Below are 24,663 nucleotides of genomic sequence, written 5' to 3'. Positions count from 1 at the left end.
CATAGTCATTCAACCAAAGGTTAGGAAGAAAAAGGAGAAACCATAGGGTGCAGTGGTGACTGTAGTTTAAACAAAAAAAAAATTTTTTTTTTACCTGACTCAATTGCCAGGGCGGGCCGTGGACTGGATACACCACAAGAGAAAGTAATTTATCAGGTAAGCATAAATTCTGTTTTCTCTTGTAAGGTGTATCCAGTCCACGGATTCATCCTTTACTTGTGGGATACCAATACCAAAGCTTTAGGACACGGATGAAGGGAGGGAACAAGACAGGTACCTTAAACGGAAGGCACCACTGATTGTAAAACCTTTCTCCCAAAAATAGCCTCCGAAGAAGCAAAAGTATTGAATTTGTAAAATTTGGAAAAAGTATGCAGTGAAGACCAAGTCGCTGCCTTACAAATCTGTTCAACAGAAGCCTCATTTTTAAAAGCCTATGTGGAAGCCACTGCTCTGGTAGAATGAGCAGTAACAGTTTTAGGAGGCTGCTGGCCAGCAGTCTCATAGGCCAAACGGATGATGCTTTTCAGCCAAAAGGAAAGAGAGGTAGCAGTCGCTTTCTGACCTCTCCTCTTACCAGAATAGATAACAAACAAGGAAGATGTTTGTCTGAAATCCTTAGTTGCTTGTAAATAGAACTTTAGAGCACGAACTACATCAAGATTGTGTAACAGATATTCCTTCTTCGAAGAAGGATTAGGACACAGAGAAGGAACAACTATTTCCTGGTTAATATTCTTGTTAGAAACAACTTTAGGAAGAAAACCAGGTTTGGTACGCAAAACTACCTTATCTGCGTGGAACACCAGGTAAGGTGAATCACACTGCAAGGCAGATAATTCTGAGACTCTTCGAGCAGAAGAGATAGCTACCAAAAACAAAACTTTCCAAGATAACAACTTAATATCTATGGAATGTAAAGGTTCAAACGGAACCCCTTGAAGAACTGAAAGAACTAGATTTAGACTCCATGGCGGAGCCACGGGTTTATAAACAGGCTTGATTCTGACTAAAGCCTGAGTAAACGTTTGAACGTCTGGTACCTCTGCCAGACGCTTGTGTAAAAGGATAGACAGAGCAGATATCTGTCCTTTTAAGGAACTAGCTGACAATCCTTTCTCCAATCCTTCTTGGAGGAAAGACAATATCCTGGGAATCCTAATCTTATTCCATGAGTAACCCTTGGATTCACACCAACAAAGATATTTCCGCCATATCTTATGGTAGATTTTCATCACTTTTCTGCTAGAGAGTAAATAGTACAAACCGGTACCATTTAAAATAAACTTTTGATTTTAGATAATAAAAACTACAATTCTAATACCACATTCACTTTACCCTCCCGAGAGAGACCCTAGTGCTTAGAGCCGGCAAAGAGAATGACTGGGGGGTGGAGCTAGAGGGGGAGCTATATGGACAGCTCTGCTGTGTGCTCTCTTTGCCACTTCCTGTAGGGAAGATGAATATCCCACAAGTAAAGGATGAATCGGTGGACTGGATACACCTTACAAGAGAAATTATTTGTTTGGTCCTCATCTTATTTGATCTATCCTGAGGGAAGGCATGACCTTTCCCTCCAGTGATGTCTGAAATAATCTCTTTCAGTTCAGGCCCGAATAGGGTCTTTCCTTTGAAAGGGATGTTCAAAAGTTTAGATTTAGATGGCACATCAGCAGACCAGGATTTAAGCCATAACGCCCTGCGTGCTAAAATGGCAAAACCTGAATTCTTTGCCGCTAATTTAACCAGTTGAAAAGCGGCATCTGTAATAAAAGAATTAGCCAATTTAAGGGCCTTGATTCTGTCCATAATCTCCTCTAATGGAGTCTCCATCTGAAGAGCCTCTTCTAGAGCCTCAAACCAGAAAGCAGCTGCAGTAGTTACAGGAACAATGCACACAATATGTTGAAGAAGAAAACCTTGATGAACAAACATTTTCTTCAGGAGACCCTCTCATTTTTTATCCACAGGATCTTTGAAAGCACAACTGTCTTCAATAGGTATAGTTGTACGCTTAGACAGAGTAGAAATAGCTCCCTCCACCTGTCTGCCACGAGTCCCGCATGGTGTCAGATATGGGAAACATTTTCTTAAAAACAGGAGGGGGAGTGAATACCTGGTCTATCCCACTCCTTAGCAATAATATTCACAATCCTCTTAGGGACTGGAAAAACATCAGTGTAAACAGGAACCTCTAAGTATTTATCCATCTTACACAATTTCTCTGGGACCAGTATAGGGTCACAATCATCTAGAGTTGCTAACACCTCCCTGAGCAATAAGCGGAGGTGTCCAAGCTTAAATTTAAAGGCCATCATATCAGAATCTGTCTGAGGAAGCGTCTTTCCTGAATCAGACATTTCTCCCTCAGATAACAAATCCCTCACCCCTACTTCAGAGCATTGTGAGGGCATACCAGATACGGCTACTAAAGCGTCAGACGGCTCAGCATTTTTCCTTAACCCAGAGCTGTCCCGCTTTCCTTGTAAACCAGGCAGTTTGGATAAAACCTCTGTGAGGGTTGTATTCATAACTGTGGCCATGTCTTGTAAAGTAAATGAATTTGACGCACTAGAGGTACTTGGCGTCACTTGTGCGGGCGTTACTGGTTGTGACACTTGGGGAGAACAAGATGGCGAACCCTCATTTACTTCTGACTGAGAATCATCTATTGCTCTATTTTTAAGTGCTAATATATGTTCTTTATAGTTTATAGACATATCAGTACAATTGGGACACATTCTAAGAGGGGGTTCCACAATGGCTTCCAAACATATTGAACAAGGATTTTCCTTGGTGTCAGACATGTTAAACAGGCTAGTAATGTAACAAGCAAGCTTGGAAAACACTGTAATCAAAGTAAATAACACATAGAAATAAAACGGTACTGTGCCTTTAAGAGAAAAAAAATTCTGCAAAACAGTGTAAAAAAGCAGTAAACTTAACAAAATTTTTACAGTAGTACCATATAGCCTTAGTAACTTTGCACAGCTATGCAAATAAACAAATAACCCCTTAATGGCAAAACCCGATTGAAAAAAACCTCAAAACCGGTAAACTTCTTTTACAGCCCTCAAACACAGCAGGAACCTCTGGAGAAGCAGTTAAGACGTCTCTAAGAAAAAGAAACTGCGCAACTGAGGCACGAAAATAGGCCCCTCCCACCTCACTCGATGTTTTGAGGCCTAACAGAAAAACACCAGAGTGTCTCTTAATTAACCATGTGGGTTAAAAAACCCTAAAACAAGCCACAATGACCCCTTTAGTCCCTTCAAAAAAACGTTATAATTGCATCATTTACTGAATAAACAAAAACGTTTTTACCTAACAGTGTCACCAGTAACTAATGAGCCCTTCATGCAAGCTGAAATTCCTATCCAAGTGTCTGAATACAGCTTACCCTTCCCTCATGGGGATATTGCCAGCCTTTTCTAGAATTAACACAGTCTGTCTAGAAAAATATAGACTGAACATACCTCATATGCAGTTTAACCTGCAAACCGTTCCCCCAACTGAAGTTTTCCTGTACTCTTCAGCCCTTGTGAGAACAGCAGTGGATCTTAGTTACAAAGTGCTAAGATCATCATCCTCCTTGCAGAAATCTTCATTCCTTCTCTGCCAGAGAGTAAATAGTACACACCGGTACCATTTAAAATAACAAACTTTTGCTTGAGAAATAAAAAACTAACATTTTTGTCACCACACTCGCTCTGCCCTTCCTAGTACTTAGAGTAGGCAAAGAGAATGACTGGGGGGTGGAGCTAAGGGAGGTGCTATATAGACAGTTCTGCTGTGGTTGCTCTCTTTGCCACTTCCTGTAGGGAAGGAGAATATCCCACAAGTAAGGATGAATCTGTGGACTCGATACATCTTACAAGAGAAACAAATGGTGTTTTTTTTAAAGGTTGAACATATCTGTTCACTTTCAAAGGAGATTTTGCTTAATTTAGAGGTTAAAAATGCCAAGGTAGCTGAATATAAGGCTGTAAATAGTTTAGAATTTTTTTTATAAAATCTATGGTTAAACCTCCTGAGGTGTTTCCTGTTCCTGATGTGGTCTATGATATAGTTGCTAGGGATTGTGCTTCTGCAAAAATTAAGAAAATGTATCCTTTACCGGCTTCTAATATTGAACTATTCCTAAAGTTGATGGGGCTATTTCAACCTCGTCTAAGTGTTCTACTATCCCTTTGGAAGATAGACCCTTTAGATATTAAGTTAGAATCCTTTCATAGAAGAACATCTTCAGCAAGCAGGTTTTATTTTTATGCAAACCTTTTCTTTTGCTGGTGTGGTTGCTGCTTCTTCCTTTTGGTTAAATAGTCTGCAGTGATACTAGGTTGCAACTTCAGAAGCTCCCAGAAAGTTTTTGATAATCCGCCGATTATCCTTGAATATTTATAACATCTCCACACGGAAATACATGATACAACTGTCATATCATACTGATCTGAATCATACAATGCTCTATGTATTTTCACTAAATGGGACCTGTTTCGGACTGCTGAGGCCTTAGGCGGCTGCCTTTGCAGGCTCCTCCTTTTATGCATAAAGTGGATATTAAGCTATTTTCTTGGAAGGTTTTCTTTCTTTTAGCATGTCTTCTGCTAGAAAAGGTTCTGAGTTTTCTCCTCTTTCATGTGATCCTACCTAATTTTTCATCCGGGTAAAGGAGTTTCGAGGACTAAATTTGACTCTTTATCCAAGGTTGTGTCATCATATATTATAAGTTGGGAAAATGTAGCCCATTGTTTATGTCCCAATCATAAGAGTTCTTCAGAGAGGCTTCATTATAACTTGGATGTTGTAAGAGCCTTAATGGGACAGTCAAGGCCAACATTTTTTTTTGTGTTTCAAATAGGGCATGTACTTTTAAACAACTTTCCAATTTACTTTTATCACCAATTTCACATGCTTTTTTATTTGCTTTTCACAACAGGGGAGAGCTAGTTCATGTAAACGATATAGATAACATTGTGATCACGCCCGTGGATTGTGACAGACTGTACCAATTGGTTAAAATAAAAGGTCATAAGATAATAACTAAAATGTTGTGATCAAAGGGCTGTTGTCATAAGATGCTTGATACAAGTTAATCAGAGGTAAAAAGTATATTAATATAACAGTGTTGGTTACGCAAAACTGGGGAATGGGTAATAAAGGGATTTTTTATCTTTGAAAACAACAAAAATTATGGTGTTGACTGTCCCTTTAAAGTACTGTGTAGATGCTACTAAGGATTTCAGACAAACTTCTAGTTTGTTTGTTCACTTCACTGGTTCCAGGAAGGGGCAGAAAGCTTCCGCCATTTCTTTGGCTTCTTGGTCGAAACTTTTGATTCACAGGGCTTACTTGGAGGTGGGTCAGTCTCCACCTAAACTGATTACTGCTCATTTTACCAGACCAATTGCCACTTCTTGGGCTTTTAAAAATGAGGTTTTTGATAACAAAATGTGAAAGAAAGCTACTTGGTTTTCTTTGCATACTTTTACTAAATTCTACCATTTCTCATATCAGTTTCTTCTCCTAAGGCAGCCCTTAGTAGCAAAGTCTTTCAGGCAGTTGTCTCAGGCTAATTTTATTTCTGCCTTGGTTCTATTGGGGTTGTAGATTTAGTTACTCTTAGTTCCCATGAGTAATGAATTGTGGACTCTCTCCACCTGTATGAAAGAAAACAAATTTATGCTCACCTGATAAATTAATTTCTTTCATGGTGGTGAGAGACCATGCGAGCCACCCTGTTTTGTTTGTTTTTTTAGGCAAATCTTTTTCCCCTGCTCATATTATTTAGCTCTTCGAAAAAAAACAAAGAGCTCTAAAAAAAAAACCTCCAACCTCTCTGAGTCTTAGCCTCTTTTTAGTGGCAGGGAAGAAAAATTCCCAGGAGTAATGGATAGTGGACTTTCCCCACCATAAAATAAATTAATTCATCAGGTAAGCATAAATTATGTTTTTGCAGTATGAATAAGAAATAAATGTAACATAAGTAACTGAAAAGGACTGGGAAACATATTAAAGTGATGGTAAATCCTAGCGTTTGTGAAACGCTAGGATTTACCATCGTAACAAATAAAGGGGACTTTCATTCATGAAGTATAAAATACTTCATTCTGAAAGTCCCTTTATTTGTTAGCAGCGTTCGCTGAGCTGCTAAAGGCAGCCCACGGCAGAACGCTATTTGGCCGAGAGGTGAAGTTTCCACCTCTTATCCAATAGCAGTGCAGGAAATGCAGCTTGGCGCAAGTTTCATGAATGAAAGTCCCCTTTATTTGTTACAATGGTAAATCCTAGCGTTTCACAAACGCTAGGATTTACCATCACTTTAATGAAATTAAGTGAGCTTACTACCTATTTGGTGAATTCCTGAATCAAAGGATTAATACATACCATGCCACTTGCCCTTGTAGACTGTACCAAATGATCCCGATCCTATTCTTGTTGACAACATTACTTCAGTTGCTTCTATTTCCCAATAGTAACTTGAATCTCTCTGCCCACGAGACCTCTGTAAAACAATTTACTTTATAATCACATTTACTTTACTTTTTATTCAAATACAACACAATACTGAAAATGAGAAACTACCATTTGCAGTTAAAATCACAGTTAAAAAAACATAATTTATGCTTACCTGATAAATTTATTTCTCTTGTAGTGTATCCAGTCCACGGATCATCCATTACTTATGGGATATTCTCCTTCCCAACAGGAAGTTGCAAGAGGATCACCCACAGCAGAGCTGCTATATAGCTCCTCCCCTCACTGCCATATCCAGTCATTCGACCGAAACAAGACGAGAAAGGAGAAACCATAGTGTGCAGTGGTGACTGTAGTTTAATAAAAATGTAGACCTGCCTTAAAAGGACAGGGCGGGCCGTGGACTGGATACACTACAAGAGAAATAAATTTATCAGGTAAGCATAAATTATGTTTTCTCTTGTTAAGTGTATCCAGTCCACGGATCATTCATTACTTATGGGATACCAATACCAAAGCTAAAGTACACGGATGATGGGAGGGACAAGGCAGGATTAAACGGAAGGAACCACTGCCTGAAGAACCTCTCTCCCAAAAACAGCCTCCGAAGAAGCAAAAGTATCAAATTTGTAAAATTTTGAAAAGGTGTGAAGCGAAGACCAAGTCGCAGCCTTGCAAATCTGTTCAACAGAGGCCTCATTTTTAAAGGCCCAGGTGGAAGCCACAGCTCTAGTAGAATGAGCTGTAATCCTTTCAGGGGGCTGCTGTCCAGCAGTCTCATAGGCTAAGCGAATTATGCTCCGAAGCCAAAAGGAAAGAGAGGTTGCCGAAGCTTTTTGACCTCTCCTCTGTCCAGAGTAAACGACAAACAGGGAAGATGTTTGGCGAAAATCTTTAGTAGCTTGTAAGTAAAACTTCAAGGCACGGACTACGTCCAGATTATGTAAAAGACGTTCCTTCTTTGAAGAAGGATTAGGACACAATGATGGAACAACAATCTCTTGATTGATATTCTTGTTAGAAACCACCTTAGGTAAAAACCCAGGTTTGGTACGCAAAACTACCTTATCTGCATGAAAAATCAGATAAGGAGAATCACATTGTAAGGCAAATAGCTCAGAGACTCTTCGAGCCGAGGAAATAGCCATCAAAAACAGAACTTTCCAAGATAAAAGATTAATATCAATGGAATGAAGGGGTTCAAACGGAACTCCTTGAAGAACTTTAAGAACCAAGTTTAAGCTCCACGGGGGAGCAACAGTTTTAAACACAGGCTTAATTCTAACCAAAGCCTGACAAAATGCCTGGACGTCTGGAACCTCTGCCAGACGCTTGTGCAAAAGAATAGACAGGGCAGAAATCTGTCCATTTAAAGAACTAGCTGATAATCCTTTGTCCAAACCCTCTTGGAGAAAGGACAATATCCTAGGAATCCTAACCTTACTCCATGAGTAACTCTTGGATTCACACCAATAAAGATATTTACGCCATATCTTATGGTAGATTTTCCTGGTGACAGGCTTTCGTGCCTGTATTAAGGTATCAATGACTGACTCGGAGAAGCCACGCCTTGATAGGATCAAGTGTTCAATCTCCATGCAGTCAGTCTCAGAGAAATTAGATTTGGATGATTGAAAGGACCTTGTATTAGAAGGTCCTGCCTCAGAGGCAGAGTCCATGGTGGAAAGGATGACATGTCCACTAGGTCTGCATACCAGGTCCTGCGTGGCCACGCAGGCGCTATCAGAATCACTGATGCTCTCTCCTGCTTGATTTTGGCAATCAGTCGAGGGAGCAGAGGAAACGGTGGAAACACATAAGCCAGGGCATCTATCAGTGTCGCTCCCGGGTCCCTGGACCTGGATCCGTAACAAGGAAGCTTGGCGTTCTGGCGAGACGCCATGAGATCCAGTTCTGGTTTGCCCCAACGATGGATCAGTTGAGCAAACACCTCCGGATGGAGTTCCCACTCCCCCGGATGAAAAGTCTGACGACTTAGAAAATCCGCCTCCCAGTTCTCTACGCCTGGGATGTGGATCGCTGACAGGTGGCAAGAGACTCTGCCCAGCGAATTATCTTTGAGACTTCTAACATCGCTAGGGAACTCCTGGTTCCCCCTTGATGGTTGATGTAAGCCACAGTCATGATGTTGTCCGACTGAAATCTGATGAACCTCAGGGTTGCTAACTGAGGCCAAGCTAGAAGAGCATTGAATATTGCTCTTAACTCCAGAATATTTATTGGGAGGAGTTTCTCCTCCTGAGTCCACGATCCCTGAGCCTTCAGGGAGTTCCAGACTGCGCCCCAACCTAGAAGGCTGGCATCTGTTGTTACAATCGTCCAATCTGGCCTGCGAAAGGTCATACCCTTGGACAGATGGACCCGAGATAGCCACCAGAGAAGAGAATCTCTGGTCTCTTGATCCAGATTTAGTAGAGGGGACAAATCTGAGTAATCCCCATTCCACTGACATAGCATGCATAATTGCAGCGGTCTGAGATGCAGGCGCGCAAATGGCACTATGTCCATTGCCACTACCATTAAGCCGATTACTTCCATGCACTGAGCCACTGACTGACGTGGAATGGAATGAAGGACACGGCAAGCATTTAGAAGTTTTGATAACCTGGACTCCGTCAGGTAAATTTTCATCTCTACAGAATCTATAAGAATCCCTAGGAAGTTGACTCTTGTGAGTGGGGATAGAGAACTCTTTTCCACGTTCACTTTCCACCCATGCGACCTCAGAAATGCCAGAACTATCTCTGTATTAGACTTGGCAATTTGAAAGCTTGACGCCTGTATCAGGATGTCGTCTAGATACGGAGCCACCGCTATGCCTCGTGGTCTTAGAACCGCCAGAAGTGAGCCCAGAACCTTTGTAAAAATTCTTGGAGCTGTGGCCAACCCGAAGGGAAGAGCTACAAATTGGTAATGCCTGTCTAGAAAGGCAAACCTTAGGAACCGATGATGATCTTTGTGAATCGGTATGTGAAGGTAGGCATCCTTTAAGTCCACTGTGGTCATGTACTGACCCTCTTGGATCATGGGTAGGATGGTCCGAATAGTTTCCATTTTGAATGATGGAACTCTGAGGAATTTGTTTAAGATCTTTAGATCCAAGAGTGGTCTGAAGGTTCCCTCTTTCTTGGGAACCACAAACAGATTTGAATAAAACCCCTGTCCCTGTTCCGTCCGCGGAACTGCATGGATCACTCCCATTACTAGGAGGTCTTGCACACAGCTTAGGAATGCCTCTTTCTTTATCTGGTTTGCTGATCACCTTGAAAGATGAAATCTCCCTTGTGGAGGAGAAGCTTTTAAGTCCAGAAGATATCCCTGAGATATGATCTCCAACGCCCAGGGATCCTGAACATCTCTTGCCCGCGCCTGGGCGAAGAGAGAAAGTCTGCCCCCCACTAGATCCGTTTCCGGATAGGGGGCCGTTCCTTCATGCTGTCTTGGGGGCAGCAGCAGGTTTTCTGGCCTGCTTGCCCTTGTTCCAGGACTGGTTAGGTTTCCAGGCCTGTCTGGAATGAGCAACAGTTCCCACTTGTTTTGAAGCGGAGGAAGTTGATGCTGCTCCTGCCTTGAAATTTCGAAAGGCACGAAAATTAGACTGTTTGGCCTTTGATTTGGCCCTGTCCTGAGGAAGGGTATGACCCTTGCCTCCAGTAATGTCAGCAATAATTTCCTTCAAGCCAGGCCCGAATAAGGTCTGCCCCTTGAAAGGAATGTTGAGTAACAAACTTTGAAGTCACGTCAGCTGACCAGGATTTAAGCCATAGCGCCCTACGCGCCTGGATGGCGAATCCGGAATTCTTAGCCGTTCGTTTAGTCAAATGAACAATGGCATCAGAAACAAATGAGTTAGCTAGCTTAAGCGTTCTAAGCTTGTCAATAATTTCCTCCAATGGAGCTGTCTGGATGGCCTCTTCCAGGGCCTCAAACCAGAATGCCGCTGCAGCAGTGACAGGCGCAATGCATGCAAGGGGCTGCAAAATAAAACCTTGTTGAATAAACATTTTCTTAAGGTAACCCTCCAATTTTTTATCCATTGGATCTGAAAAAGCACAACTGTCCTCAACCGGGATAGTGGTACGCTTTGCTAAAGTAGAAACTGCTCCCTCCACCTTAGGGACCGTCTGCCATAAGTCCCGTGTAGTGGCGTCTATTGGAAACATTTTTCTAAATATAGGAGGTGGGGAAAAGGGCACACCGGGTCTATCCCACTCCTTGCTAATAATTTCTGTAAGCCTTTTAGGTATAGGAAAAACGTCAGTACACACCGGCACCGCATAGTATCTATCCAGCCTACACAATTTCTCTGGAATTGCAACTGTGTTACAGTCATTCAGAGCAGCTAATACCTCCCCAAGCAATACACGGAGGTTCTCAAGCTTAAATTTAAAATTAGAAATCTCTGAATCAGGTTTCCCCGAGTTAGAGATGTCACCCACAGAATGAAGCTCTCCGTCCTCATGTTCTGCATACTGTGACGCAGTATCAGACATGGCTCTTACAGCATTTGCGCGCTCTGTATCTCTCCTAACCCCAGAGCTATCGCGCTTGCCTCTTAATTCAGGCAATCTAGATAATACCTCTGACAGGGTATTATTCATGATTGCAGCCATGTCCTGCAAGGTAATCGCTATGGGCGTCCCTGATGTAATTGGCGCCATATTAGCGTGCGTCCCCTGAGCGGGAGGCGAAGGGTCTGACACGTGGGGAGAGTTAGTCGGCATAACTTCCCCCTCGACAGAACCCTCTGGTGATAATTCTTTTATAGATAAAGACTGATCTTTACTGTTTAAGGTGAAATCAATACATTTAGTACACATTCTCCTATGGGGCTCCACCATGGCTTTCAAACATAATTAACAAGTAGGTTCCTCTGTATCAGACATGTTTAAACAGACTAGCAATGAGACTAGCAAGCTTGGAAAACACTTAAAACAAGTTTACAAGCAATATAAAAAACGTTACTGCGCCTTTAAGAAACACAAATTTTGTCCAAATTTGAAATAACAGTGAAAAAAGGCAGTTACACTAACGAAATTTTTACAGTGTATGTAACAAGTTAGCAGAGCATTGCACCCACTTGCAAATGGATGATTAACCCCTTAATACCAAAAACGGAATAACAAATGACAAAAACGTTTTTTAAACAGTCACAACAACTGCCACAGCTCTACTGTGGCTTTTTACCTCCCTCAATACGACTTTTGAAGCCTTTTGAGCCCTTCAGAGAAGTCCTGGAACATGCAGGAAGAAGCTGGGATGTCTGTGTCTGTAATTTTCCTGCGCAAAAAAGCGCTAAAATAGGCCCCTCCCACTCATATTACAACAGTGGAAAGCCTCAAAGAACTGTTTCTAGGCAAAATTCAAGCCAGCCATGTGGAAAAAAACTAGGCCCCAATAAGTTTTATCACCAAACATATATAAAAAAACGATTAAACATGCCAGCAAACATTTTAAAATGCACTTTTATAAGAGTATGTATCTCTATTAATAAGCCTGATACCAGTCGCTATCACTGCATTTAAGGCTTTACTTACATTACTTCGGTATCAGCAGCATTTTCTAGCAAATTCCATCCCTAGAAAAATATTTTAACTGCACATACCTTATTGCAGGAAAACCTGCACGCTATTCCCCCTCTGAAGTTACCTCACTCCTCAGAATATGTGAGAACAGCAAAGGATCTTAGTTACTTCTGCTAAGATCATAGAAAATGCAGGCAGATTCTTCTTCTAAATACTGCCTGAGATAAACAGTACACTCCGGTACCATTTAAAAATAAACTTTTGATTGAAGAAATAAACTAAGTATAAAATACCACAGTCCTCTTACGACCTCCATCTTTGTTGAGAGTTGCAAGAGAATGACTGGATATGGCAGTGAGGGGAGGAGCTATATAGCAGCTCTGCTGTGGGTGATCCTCTTGCAACTTCCTGTTGGGAAGGAGAATATCCCATAAGTAATGGATGATCCGTGGACTGGATACACTTAACAAGAGAAATCTGTTTTTATAATCTCATTCAATTGATTTTTTTTTTAATTTTCGATGCGGGTTTTATTGCAGATGTAAAGATTAAATAAAGGCTTGATTACTTCTACACATCTTGTGAGTACTTTCCATTTAGTGCTTGATCTTGTTGTCACAATATCACACCAATGTGCTATTTGCTTCCTTATGAGATTTCATTACGCTTTTGTCACCAGTGGGAGAGGAGAGCCACCTCATCTTATATCTGTTACATTGTCTGATGAGTCCTGGGAGAGACTCTTGGTTGGCTGCACCCCGATACAGGGAAGTTGATTCACAACCATTTTGTATCTTCCCTATATTTATTTTTTGCTTGTAAATGTAAGTATAAATTACTTCATAGGCTACTGAATTTAAACCGATTTGAATACCCAATGAAAGTTAGGATTTTCAGATAACCCATTTGCAGCCCAGTTTACTACAAACGTTTGAAAATGTTCTCCCAATAACTTTATTTTCATCCCTACCCTGTTAGAAATTAAAATGTTCATGGGAACTGAAAATGCTAGTTTCTTTAAATCATCCTAGTATAGCCACATTAAAAGGCAAATATTAAAATGTGTAAATATTTCAACTGAAAATGTCAGGTCCTGTGGTATATGGACATATGGCACACTTGGGAATCTAGCAGAGTAAACACAAACTACTATGAAAGCAGTTTATTTTTTTTAAAACATACAAGGCTATTTCCTTATTTATCTACAAGAGAAAGCTTTTGAAAGAATTTGCATTCGGCAAACAACAAAGTTCCGCCATAAATAATTCAAAATTTAATTCTGAGGACAGCATATGAAGTAGAACGTTATTCTTGACAATCAGGTTAATAATAAACCACCCAACTGGAGAAAACCAGAAACTCCCACTACTCATGCCTAGGAAGAGCAAAAGGAGAGAGACAAAACTAAGAACCAAACTTGGAAGGGTGAGTCTTCATAGGCCATCATTCAAGATTTAAAAAAAATAAAATTCTGTTTTATTTAATGATTTCTAACAACTGGGTCGGTATGAAAGCAATGAGAATCGCAAAAAAAAAAAAAAAAAAAAAAGTCTGAAATCCAAAGAAGTGCATAATTTCTCGAACAAACTGTAAAACTTGCTTCCTAAATATGTCAGCAAGCATATGTAACTGAAAGAATAAACGTAAAGGAATGTAAAGAGAACCGTGGATACTTTACACAGCTACTGAACTGCTCTTGGCAGGCATCATGGTAATCTGGCCCAGAGAATTTAAAAGAGTGGAAAAAAACATAATTTATGCTTACCTGATAAATTTATTTCTCTTGTGATGTATCGAGTCCACGGATTCATCCATACTTGTGAGATATTCTTCTCCCCTACAGGAAGTGGCAGAGAGAGCACCCAAAGCAAAGCTGCCTATATATCTCCCCCCTTAGCTCCACCCCCCCCGTTATTTGACCGAAGGCTAGGAAGAAAAAGGAGAAATTATAGGGTGCAGTGGTGACTGAAAGTTTAAAAATAAAAATATATATGCCTGTCTTAATAAACAGGGCGGGCCGTGGACTTGATACATCACAAGAGAAATAAATTTATCAGGTAAGCATAAATTATGTTTTCTCTTGTAAGATGTATCGAGTCCACGGTTTCATCCATACTTGTGGGATACCAATACCAAAGCTTTAGGACACGGATGAAGGGAGGGACAAGACAGGGACCTTAAACGCAAGGCACCACTGCTTGTAGAACCTTTCTCCCAAAAATAGCCTCAGAAGAAGCAAAAGTATCAAATTTGGAAAAAGTATGAAACGAAGACAAAGTCGCCGCATTACAAATCTGTTTAACAGAAGCCTCATTTTTAAAAGCCATGTGGAAGTCACAGCTCTAGTAGAATGAGCAGCAATTCTTTCAGGAGACTGTTGGCCAGCAGTCTCATAAGCCAAACGGATGATGCTTTTCAGCCAAAAGGAAAGAGGTGGCCGTAGCCTTCTGACCTCTCCGCTTACCAGAATAAACAAACAATGAAGATGTTTGACGGAAATCTTTAGTTGCTTGTAAGTAGAACTTTAAAGCACAAACCACATCAAGATTGTGCAACAGACGTTCCTTTTTTGAAGAAGGATTAGGACACAGTGAAGGAACAACAATCTCTTGATTGATATTCTTATAAGAAACAACCTTAGGAAGAAACCCAGGTTTGGTACGCAAAACCACCTTATCTGCATGGAAAATAAGATAAGGGGAATCACACTGTAAAGCATATAGCTCAGAAACTCTTCGAGCCGAAGAGATAGCTACTAAAAACAAAACTTTCCAAGATAGAAGCTTAATATCCATGGAATGCATAGGTTCAAACTGAACCCCTTGAAGAACTTTAAGAACTTAATTTAGGCTCCATAGCGGAGCAACAGGTTTAAATACAGGCTTGATACTGACCAAAGCCTGACTAAATGCTCGAAGGTCTGGGACACCTGCCAGACGGTTGTGTAGAAGAATAAACAAAGCAGATATTTGTCCTTATAAGGAACTAGCTGATAATCCCTTCTCCAAACCTTCTTGGAGAAAAGACAATATTCTAGGAATCCTAATCTTACTCCACGAGTAACCATTGGATTCACACCAATAAAGATATTTGCGCAAAATCTTATGATAGATCTTCCTGGTGACAGGCTTTCTAGCCTGAATCAGGGTATCAATGACCGACTCAGAGAAACCACGCTTTGATAGAATCAGGCGTTCAATCTCCAAGCAGTCAGACGCAGAGAAATTAGATTTGGATGCGTGAACAGACCTTGGATAAGAAGGTCCTGCCTCATTGGCAGAGTCCATGGTAGAACCGAGGACATGTCGACTAGGTCTAAATATGTAACATATCTCAGCCTAATGTCACTATCCCTTTAAGACTTCTCTGACTGCTGCATTTGGGCAGTATTTACATTCAGCTTGCTTGCCTGATTAATCATTCATGTACCCGATTACCTCAGCCTCTTTTTAAGCCTTCTCAGGTCTAATGTGCTTTGCATTAACTTTGAAGTTGTGATCCTGAACAACTGAGATCTGTGACTGTTTCCTGCATGAATTTACCAACTATTCCAAGATACAGCATTTTCTATTACCTATGCTAAATATCATCAAACCGCAAGTATCAAAAATAATCCCATTCTGTTTCCTGGACACAGCTACTTAAACTCTGAACTTTATTATAAATCAAGTATGCTTTTGCTTATCATCACTCTCTAATTACACTAACATCATCTTACTCAGAACTTTATAACTATTTCTCTGCTTCTAGTTGTTATTGCTGAAATAACCTGCAACAAACCTAGTTTGCATATATATGCTAAAACAGTAATTAATGCCTGAGACTTGTAACTTGTCTATCACTTGTGCTCCCAGAAGCAGAACTTTTTTTCACTTTCTGCGATGAGATTTTTTGTAGTAAAAATTTTTCTGCAGGTCATTTTGAAATAAAATTCAGTTTTAAATTGTGTGTGTGCGCATGTGTGTATATATGTATATATATATGTATATATATATATATATATATATATATATACCCCCCTGCATATCAATATCACCCTGGTCTCTTCATGGATACCCCCCTGCATATCAATATCACCCTGGTCTCTTCATGGATACCCCCCCCTGCATATCAATATCACCCTGGTCTCTTCATGGATACCCCCCCCTGCATATCAATATCACCCTGGTCTCTTCATGGATACCCCCCCCCCCGCATATCAATATCACCCTGGTCTCTTCATGGATAACCCCCCCTGCATATCAATATCACCCTGGTCACTTCATGGATACCCCCACCTGCATATCAATATCACCCTGGTCTCTTCATGGATACCCCCCTGCATATCAATAACACCCTGGTCTCTTCATGGATACCCCCACCTGCATATCAATATCACCCTGGTCTCTTCATGGATACCCCCACCTGCATATCAATATCACCCTGGTCTCTTCATGGATACCCCCACCTGCATATCAATATCACCCTGGTCTCTTTATGGATACCCCCCTGCATATCAATATCACCCTGGTCTCTTCATGGATATCCCCCCCCCCTGCATTTCAATATCACCCTGGTCTCTTCATGCATAACCCCCCCCCCCCTGCATATCATATCACCCTGGTCCCTTTATGCATACCCCATGCAATATATTATATAAACATACTTTCACTTCACATACACCATCAGTGAGCGCAAATAGAAACCACCTAAGAAACCACTGGCAGTGAAATGATTATCTTGGATCAGTACAAGGTTTCATTCAGCAGGGCTTTGTTGTAGAGGCTGGGCAGCCTGCAGATGGGTATGTGGGGGCTGGGATGAAGGAGATCTCTGCTACAGCATCACAAGATGAAGATTTTGTTTGCCTGCTCTAGAGCATCATAACTCAAATTGCTTAGTTATTAAATATTAAATCTGCATATCCCCAATGGAGACATTTACTGTGCAAAATAAAAAAAATAAAAAAAAGAAGTATGAGCTGCTTTGCAAAAAACCTCAGACAAATGATAAAAATATTATCTGTACTCAAGTGTCAGAGATTAACTGGAATTGCTCACAGCCTAGTTATGCAGAATATGGCCTTTTCCATCTGCCACTTTGTTTCACATAAAAAAAAAAAAAGACATCACCAGTTAAATGTTCTTCTCATTATCACCTTGCCTGCAGTACCATATTGTGGCAACTGAAGCCAGCTTTAGGGCTGCCGGTAAGGAGGGATCTGTCTGGGGAAATGGATTCAGGGGGCCCCAGCATCCTCAGACCAGAGGGATCCCCTCCGGACTTGTGAACGCAGCGCAAAGACAGGACAGGCTCCTAAACTTCCCAACAAATACAGCAGATGAGGGAACTGAGCACTCTCTGTCCCTCCTACAGTGCCGGAGAGAGGAGGAGAGCAGGGAGTGTTAGAGGATTCGGAATAACATTTATTTACAGCATACTCTTTACTGAGAGGACAGTCTGGGGCAGGCACGCACGTAGTTAATAGAATAATATGTGTTAAGAGGCTCAGGCTGGGGATGAAAGGGAGGCACTTCTCAGTGTCACAACTCACATGTACTGCGTGCTTTCAAAACAGACTTCGGAACGGCAATAAATTCTGTTTTTCAAGAATGTCATTTTGTAATACTGCCGTTCCGAAGTCTGTTTTGAAAGCACGCAGTACATGTGAGTTGTGACACTGAGAAGTGCCTCCCTTTCATCCCCAGCCTGAGCCTCTTAACACATATTATTCTATTAACTACGTGCGTGCCTGCCCCAGACTGTCCTCTCAGTAAAGAGTATGCTGTAAATAAATGTTATTCCGAATCCTCTAACACTCCCTGCTCTCCTCCTCTCTCCGGCACTGTAGGAGGGACAGAGAGTGCTCAGTTCCCTCATCTGCTGTATTTGTTGGGAAGTTTAGGAGCCTGTCCTGTCTTTGCGCTGCGTTCACAAGTCCGGAGGGGATCCCTCTGGTCTGAGGATGCTGGGGCCCCCTGAATCCATTTCCCCCGACAGATCCCTCCTTACCGGCAGCCCTAAAGCTGGCTTCAGTTGCCACAATATGGTACTGCAGGCTGTGAGCCTCTTAACAGTGCCCATTCAGTAAAAACACAATTCAATAAGCACCTACACGATAATAGGGAAAGGAGTTTCAAATGGCTGCACTAATAAAAAAGCTTCTACACTTACCAGTTACCTCGCAGTCGCAGACAGTCACAGAGTTCTGGCGGGTTAAAGTAACATTAATCTTGCCTCTAAAATGTATCAATTTCAGGAGCAGAGCAGCCATTAGCCAATAATTTCAAAATACTGCACAAAAAATGTACCGGTTGTCATTTTGAAAGCATTGCACTGGCCAGAAAAAAAAATCCTGTTGAAGAAAATTCTATGCTTAACGGACCTGGCTGTTCTTTTTCTGCAGACAGGCTCCAGTTTCTGCGATAAGATCGCAGATCGCACTATGTTCTGCCTTGGGGCTTGTGCTACTCTGATTATACTGATATACAGCTCTACATAATATTATGAACTATGAACCTGCAACAAACCTTGGTTTGCACATATATGCACAAAACAGTAATTAATGCCTAAGACTTGCAACTTGTTTATCACTTGTGCTGCTGTGCTTAACTCTGACATACAACCTAATATAATATTATATACTGTGAACCTGCAACAAACCTTAGTTCGCATCTAAGTGTCAAACTTCTACCTGTTTACTCTGAAGCCTGTACATTCCACATTGCTATATATTTCTCTCATTGAATCCTGCAGCTACTCCTGTTAACTAATTATAACTTACAGTGAAGCCAGAATATATTGTATATAAATATTGCACTCTCCATTAATTCTTCAATAACTTCTATCAATTATGAATGACAGAATATCATCTATCCACGTCCAGGATACTCCCCCCCGGGTCAGGGTTCGGTGTCTTCAAATCCCTACCACTGCCCCGAGGGTCTGTTTCCTGAGCGCATGTACACCGGATCATGACAGAAAGTTAATGCCTAAAAAAGGGATTCGCAGTGGTAGTGGATGCACCGACCCTCAAAGGAAAATAAAAAATTACAACATAACTCAGACCCAAGCAATCCCTAAAGGAAAAACAGAAGATTTTCAAACTTTTAAAAATTTAAAGACACAGTACTCCCATTCTAGACAATTCTCTACTCATGTTCGTGGTTACCATTTTGGTGAAACTGAACCTGAATCTGACTATGAAAATGAAGAGGATTTAACCATAGCTTCAGCGGAAAAAATTCAGATTTTTAAAGATTTAAAGAGACAGAACCACTTTTCTAAAATGTCATCTGTTCCTCATGTTCGTGATTACCATGTTGGTGAAACAGATTCTGAGTCTGACTATGTAACTGAAGAGGATGCATTCATAGATTCAGCAGAAAAAATTCAGACCTTTAAAGATTTAAAGAGACAGGACTACAGTTCAGGATTACCATCTAATCCTCCTGTTTGTGATTCCTATCCTGGTGATACTGATTCTGAGTCTGAATATGTCAACAGGGAGGATGACTTCACGGATCCAGCTGAACTGGCATTAGACTGGTATGAGCGCAAGTGTAATTTGCCACAAACTCAGACAAAACCTCAATCTATTGTTTATAATGACATGCTTTGTTGTTATATTTATGAAACAGACAGCTCCCATCATGAAACCTCTCATGGAAATACTGATCTTCCTATTTCTGATACTCCCATGGATTCGTTAGATTGGACAGATTCAGAGCCGGAAGAAAAAACATCTGGGCAACAGACTGCTGTTTGGAGAAAAGGTCCCCTCAACTACTATGCTGATTTATTACATCAGAATTATGCATCCAGTGATGAAGAGGATTTCTGCTCTCAACCTTACTACAAGCCTCAATGGCAGCAACCTAAGAAGCCTCATACTGGGAAGAAATATCAGTTATCTAAGCTCTCCAAGAAAAAGAAGAAGAAGAAAGTCTTTCTGCCTACAGAAAATCAGAAGTGCAAAGAGAAAACTCAGCCTGAATCTCCTGTTTCAGTTTCTGTTGTGCCAGACCCTCTCTTGCCTCATGACACTGTCAACACTAAGCTGGATGTTGTCTCTACTCACCTTCAGTCTGTTCTTAAAGCATCTAATGGTATCTCTTCTCAGACTCTACAACAACTACAAAAACGGTTTCCAACTATTGATTTCTTGCATCCCACTCATGCTGCCTCAATGTCTATAAATCCTGTGCTAGAAACAAAAGATAATTTTGTTCCAGATATACAACCTTTCAGTTTACCAGAGTTAATCCCTGGAGAATTTAGCCCTGATATTCAAACTCAAATAAGCATGCCTGCTGAACTCCAGATAACTTCTCAGTCAGAATCTTGTGTCACAATTCCTCCGCATCTACCTGAGTGTGGCATATTTCAGTACACATCACCTTCTCAAAATTCTTCTGTTACTGCATCTAAGAAATTGTTTCCCTTGGGAGATACTTTGCATCAACCTACATTTTCTACTACATCGGTTTCCTGTACAGGAATTCCTGATACTGAATCCTGTGAGGACAACTTTGAACCAAGTTCGCAAGTGAACATTCTTGACACTGAAATTTGTACAAAAGTTCTTCAAGAAGATTCCCCAGTGCCCATTCCTGTTTTCCATGATTATACTACTAAACCTGACATCAAGGTGGACTCTCTTGTTTTTGACCCTGGTATGGTTATTCCTTTGTTTAACCCAGAAATGGGTGTAATAATACTTGATCCTCAAGATAGCCATGCCCTCTACTCAGAAGAGAGTATTTTTCTTGGCTCTAAAGTGGGTCTTGTTAATTCTTCGTTTATGAACCCTGAAGAAAGCCTTGCCCTCTGCTCAGAAGAGAGTATGGTTCCTGGCTCTAAAGTGGGTTCTTTTTCTTTCTCTATAGTTGAACCTTGCCCTGGCATGTGCATTCCTTCACCCGATCCTACTGAGGATATTCCTGAACCTTGCCCTGGTGAGGCATTCCTACACTTGATCCTATTGAGGATATTCCTGAACCTTGCCCAGATGTGGGTACTTCTGAACCTTGCCCTGGCATGGGCATTCCTTCACCTGATCCTACTGAGGATATTACTGAACCTTGCCCTGGTGTGGGCATTCATATACCTGTTCTTAGTGAGGACACTTTTGATTCTGAATCAAGTAAGGAGACATTTCATATTGAATTAGAAGATGGCAAGAACTGGACAAATCTTGCACTCTACACTCCTATCTCCTACTTTGAAGAAAGCCCTGCTATTGCGTTAGAAGTGGCTATAGCTTTTTCTTTTGGAGTATATCTAATCATCGGCCATGAGGTTAATTCTGAGGATACTCCAATCTCTGACCCAAAGGTGGTTAATCTGGTTATCAATCTAGAATGCTGCATCTCTATTTCTGAAGCTGAGGAAAGCCTATTCATATCTCTAGGACTGGCTGCCTTTTCATTGGCTATGTACATGGTCATCTATCATGAAGAACATCCGCCTATCTACCCTCAGGATGATTCTGTGGTAGGAAGCTCATTGTATGTTACGTTCATGCATTCTCACGATGACTACAAAAAAGTTGACTTCAAGTTTTGCTCTAATCATTGTCAAGATCTTTTGATACCTGAATTACATGGCCTTTACTTTGTCATTTAACTTTTTCAAGAGATCTCCAACCCTCCTTTCTTGATTTCCGATTGGACTCACTACCTCCATACACCTACTACCGGTTCTCCATATCATTTTTGTTCTCTCTCCTTTTGGATTGTGTTGGGCGCCCGGAGGTCGCCTTTGGGGAGGGGGATCTGTAACATATCTCAGCCTAATGTCACTATCCCTTTAAGACTTCCTTCTCTGACTGCTGCATTTGGGCAGTATTTACATTCAGCTTGCTTGCCTGCCTGCCTGATTAATCATTCATGCACCTGATTACCTCAGCCTCTTTTTAAGCCTTCTCAGGTCTAATGTGCTTTGCATTAACTTTGAAGTTGTGATCCTGAACAACTGAGATCTGTGACTGTTTCCTGCATGAATTTACCAACTATTCCAAGATACAGCATTTTCTATTACCTATGCTAAATATCATCAAACCGCAAGTATCAAAAATAATCCCATTCTGTTTCCTGGACACAACTACTTAACGAACTCTGAACTTTATAATAAATCAAGTATGCTTTTGCTTATCATCACTCTCTAATTACAATAACATCATCTTACTCAGAACTTTATAACTATTTCTCTGCTTCTAGTTGTCATTGCTGAAATAACCTGCAACAAACCTAGTTTGCATATATATGCTTAAACAGTAATTAATGCCTGAGACTTGTAACTTGTCTATCACTTGTGCTACTCTGATTATACTGATATACAGCTCTACATAATATTATGAACTGTGAACCTGCAACAAACCTTGGTTTGCATATATGCACAAAACAGTAATTAATGCCTAAGACTTGCAACTTGTTTATCACTTGTGCTGCTGTGCTTAACTCTGACATACAACCTTATAAAATATTATATACTGTGAACCTGCAACAAACCTTAGTTCGCATCCAAGTGTCAAACTTCTACCTGTTTACTCTGAAGCCTGTACATTCCACATTGCTATATATTTCTCTCATTGAATCCTGCAGCTACTCCTGTTAATTAATTATAACTTACAGTGAAGTCAGAATATATTGTATACAAATATTGCACTCTCCATTAATTCTTCAATAACTTCTATCAATTATGAATCACAGAATATCATCTATCCACGTCCAGGATACCCCCCCCCGGGTCAGGGGTCGGTGTCTTCAAATCCCTACCACTGCCCCGAGGGTCTGTTTCCTGAGAGCATGTACACCGGATCATGACAGCATACCAAGTCCTGCATGGCCACGCAGGTGCTATCAGAATCACCGAAGCGCTCTCCTGCTTTATTCTGGCAACCAGACGTAGAAGGAGAGGAAATACATAGGCCAGATTGAAGGACCAAGGCACTGCTAGAGCATCTATCAGTACCGCCTTGGGATCCCGGGACCTGGACCCGTAACGAGAAAGTTTGGCATTCTGACGTGACGCCATCAGATCCAATTCTGGTGTGCCCCATAGCTGAATCAGCTGGGCAAATACCTCCGGATGGAGTTCCCACTCCCCCAGATGAAAAGTCTAATGACTTAGGAAATCCACCTCCCAGTTCTCTACTCCTGGGATGTGGATTGCTGAGAGATGGCAAGAGTGATCCTCTGCCCATCGGATTATTTTGGTTACCTCCATCATCGCTAGAGAACTCCTTGTTCCTCCTTGTTGATTGATATAAGCTACAGTCATGATGTTGTCCGACTGAAACCTGATGAATGTGGCCGCAGCAAGCTGAGGCCACACCTGAAGCGCATTGAATATCGCTCTCAGTTCTAGAATATTTATTGGGAGAAGAGATTCCGCCCGAGACCATAAGCCCTGTGCTTTCAGGGAGTTCCAGACTGCATCCCAGCCTAGCAGGCTGGTATCTGTCGTTACAATGAGCCACTCTGGCCTGCGGAAACACATTCCCTGAGACAGATGGTCCTGAGACAACCACCAGAGAAGAGAATATCTGGTCTCCTGGTCCAGATGTAGTTAAGGAGACAAATCTGCATAATCCCCATTCCACTGTTGCATGCATAGATGTAGTGGTCTGAGGTGTAGGCGGGCAAAAGGAACTATGTCCATTGCCGCTACCATGAGTCAGATTACCTCCATATGCTGAGCCACTGATGGCCGAGGAATGGAATGAATAGCTCGGCAAGTGGTTAAGAGCTTTGATTTTCTGACCGAGTCTATCAGAGTCCCTAGGAAGGAAACTCTTGTAAGAGGGAAGAGAGAACTCTTTTCACAATGTCCGTGTGAGACTTGGATAGCTGGAAAGTTGACGCCTGAAATAAGATGTCGTCTAGATAAGGTGCCACTGCTATGCCCCGTGGTCGTAGAACCGCCAGAAGGGACCCTAGCACCCTTGTGAAAATTCTGTGAATAGAGATGTGTAGATACGCATCCTTTAAGTCCACGGTGGTCATATATTGACCCTCCTGGATCAGAGGTAGAATTGACCAAATAGTCTCCATCTTGAATGATGGAACTTTGAGGAACTTGTTTAGAATGTTGAGATCCAAGATTGATCTGAAAGTTCCCTCTTTTTTGGAAACCACAAACAGGTTTGAGTAAAAACCTAGCCCTTGTTCCTCTTTTGGGACTGGGCGGATCACCCCCATGGTATGTAGGTCTTCTACACAGTGTAAGAACGCCTCTCTGTCTGTTTACAGACAATCGAGAAATGTGAAAAGTCCACCTTGGAAGAGAGCCTTTGAATTCCAGAAAATATCCCTGGGACAATTTCTAAAACCCAGGGATTGTGAACATCTCTTGACCAAGCCTGAGCGAAGAGAGTCTGACCCCTACTAGATCCGGTCCTGGATCAGGGGCTACCCCTTCATGCTGTCTTAGAGGCAGCTGCAGGCTTCTTGGCCTGTTTACCCTTGTTCCAAGCCTGGTTAGTTCTCCAGACTGACTTGGATTGGGCAAAATTTCCCTCTTGCTTTGCAGCAGAGGAAGCTGAAGCAGGACCACTCTTGAAATTCCAAAAGGAACGAAAATTATTTTGTTTGGTCCTCATCTTATTTGATCTATCCTGAGGGAGGGCATGACCTTTCCCTCCAGTGATGTCTGAAAT

At 41.4% G+C, this 24,663-nt stretch overlaps 1 protein-coding gene across 5 annotated transcripts in view; it reads right to left on the bottom strand.

Annotated features, from left to right (window-relative positions):
* Positions 1–24,663, bottom strand: part of LOC128666479 (RAF proto-oncogene serine/threonine-protein kinase) — a 530,187-nt gene that overhangs the window by 150,412 nt on the left and 355,112 nt on the right. For all 5 annotated transcript variants that reach the window (XM_053721101.1, XM_053721099.1, XM_053721102.1 and 2 more), the window contains one exon: positions 6,388–6,505. In XM_053721101.1, coding sequence (XP_053577076.1) covers positions 6,388–6,505 — 118 coding nt within the window. The remainder of the gene's footprint in view (positions 1–6,387; positions 6,506–24,663) is intronic.

This window comes from Bombina bombina, chromosome 7 (assembly GCF_027579735.1).
Source record: "Bombina bombina isolate aBomBom1 chromosome 7, aBomBom1.pri, whole genome shotgun sequence".
NCBI lineage: Eukaryota > Metazoa > Chordata > Amphibia > Anura > Bombinatoridae > Bombina > Bombina bombina.
The sequence above is the reverse complement of the archived record's forward strand: the minus strand, read 5'-3'. Positions and strand labels throughout refer to the sequence as shown.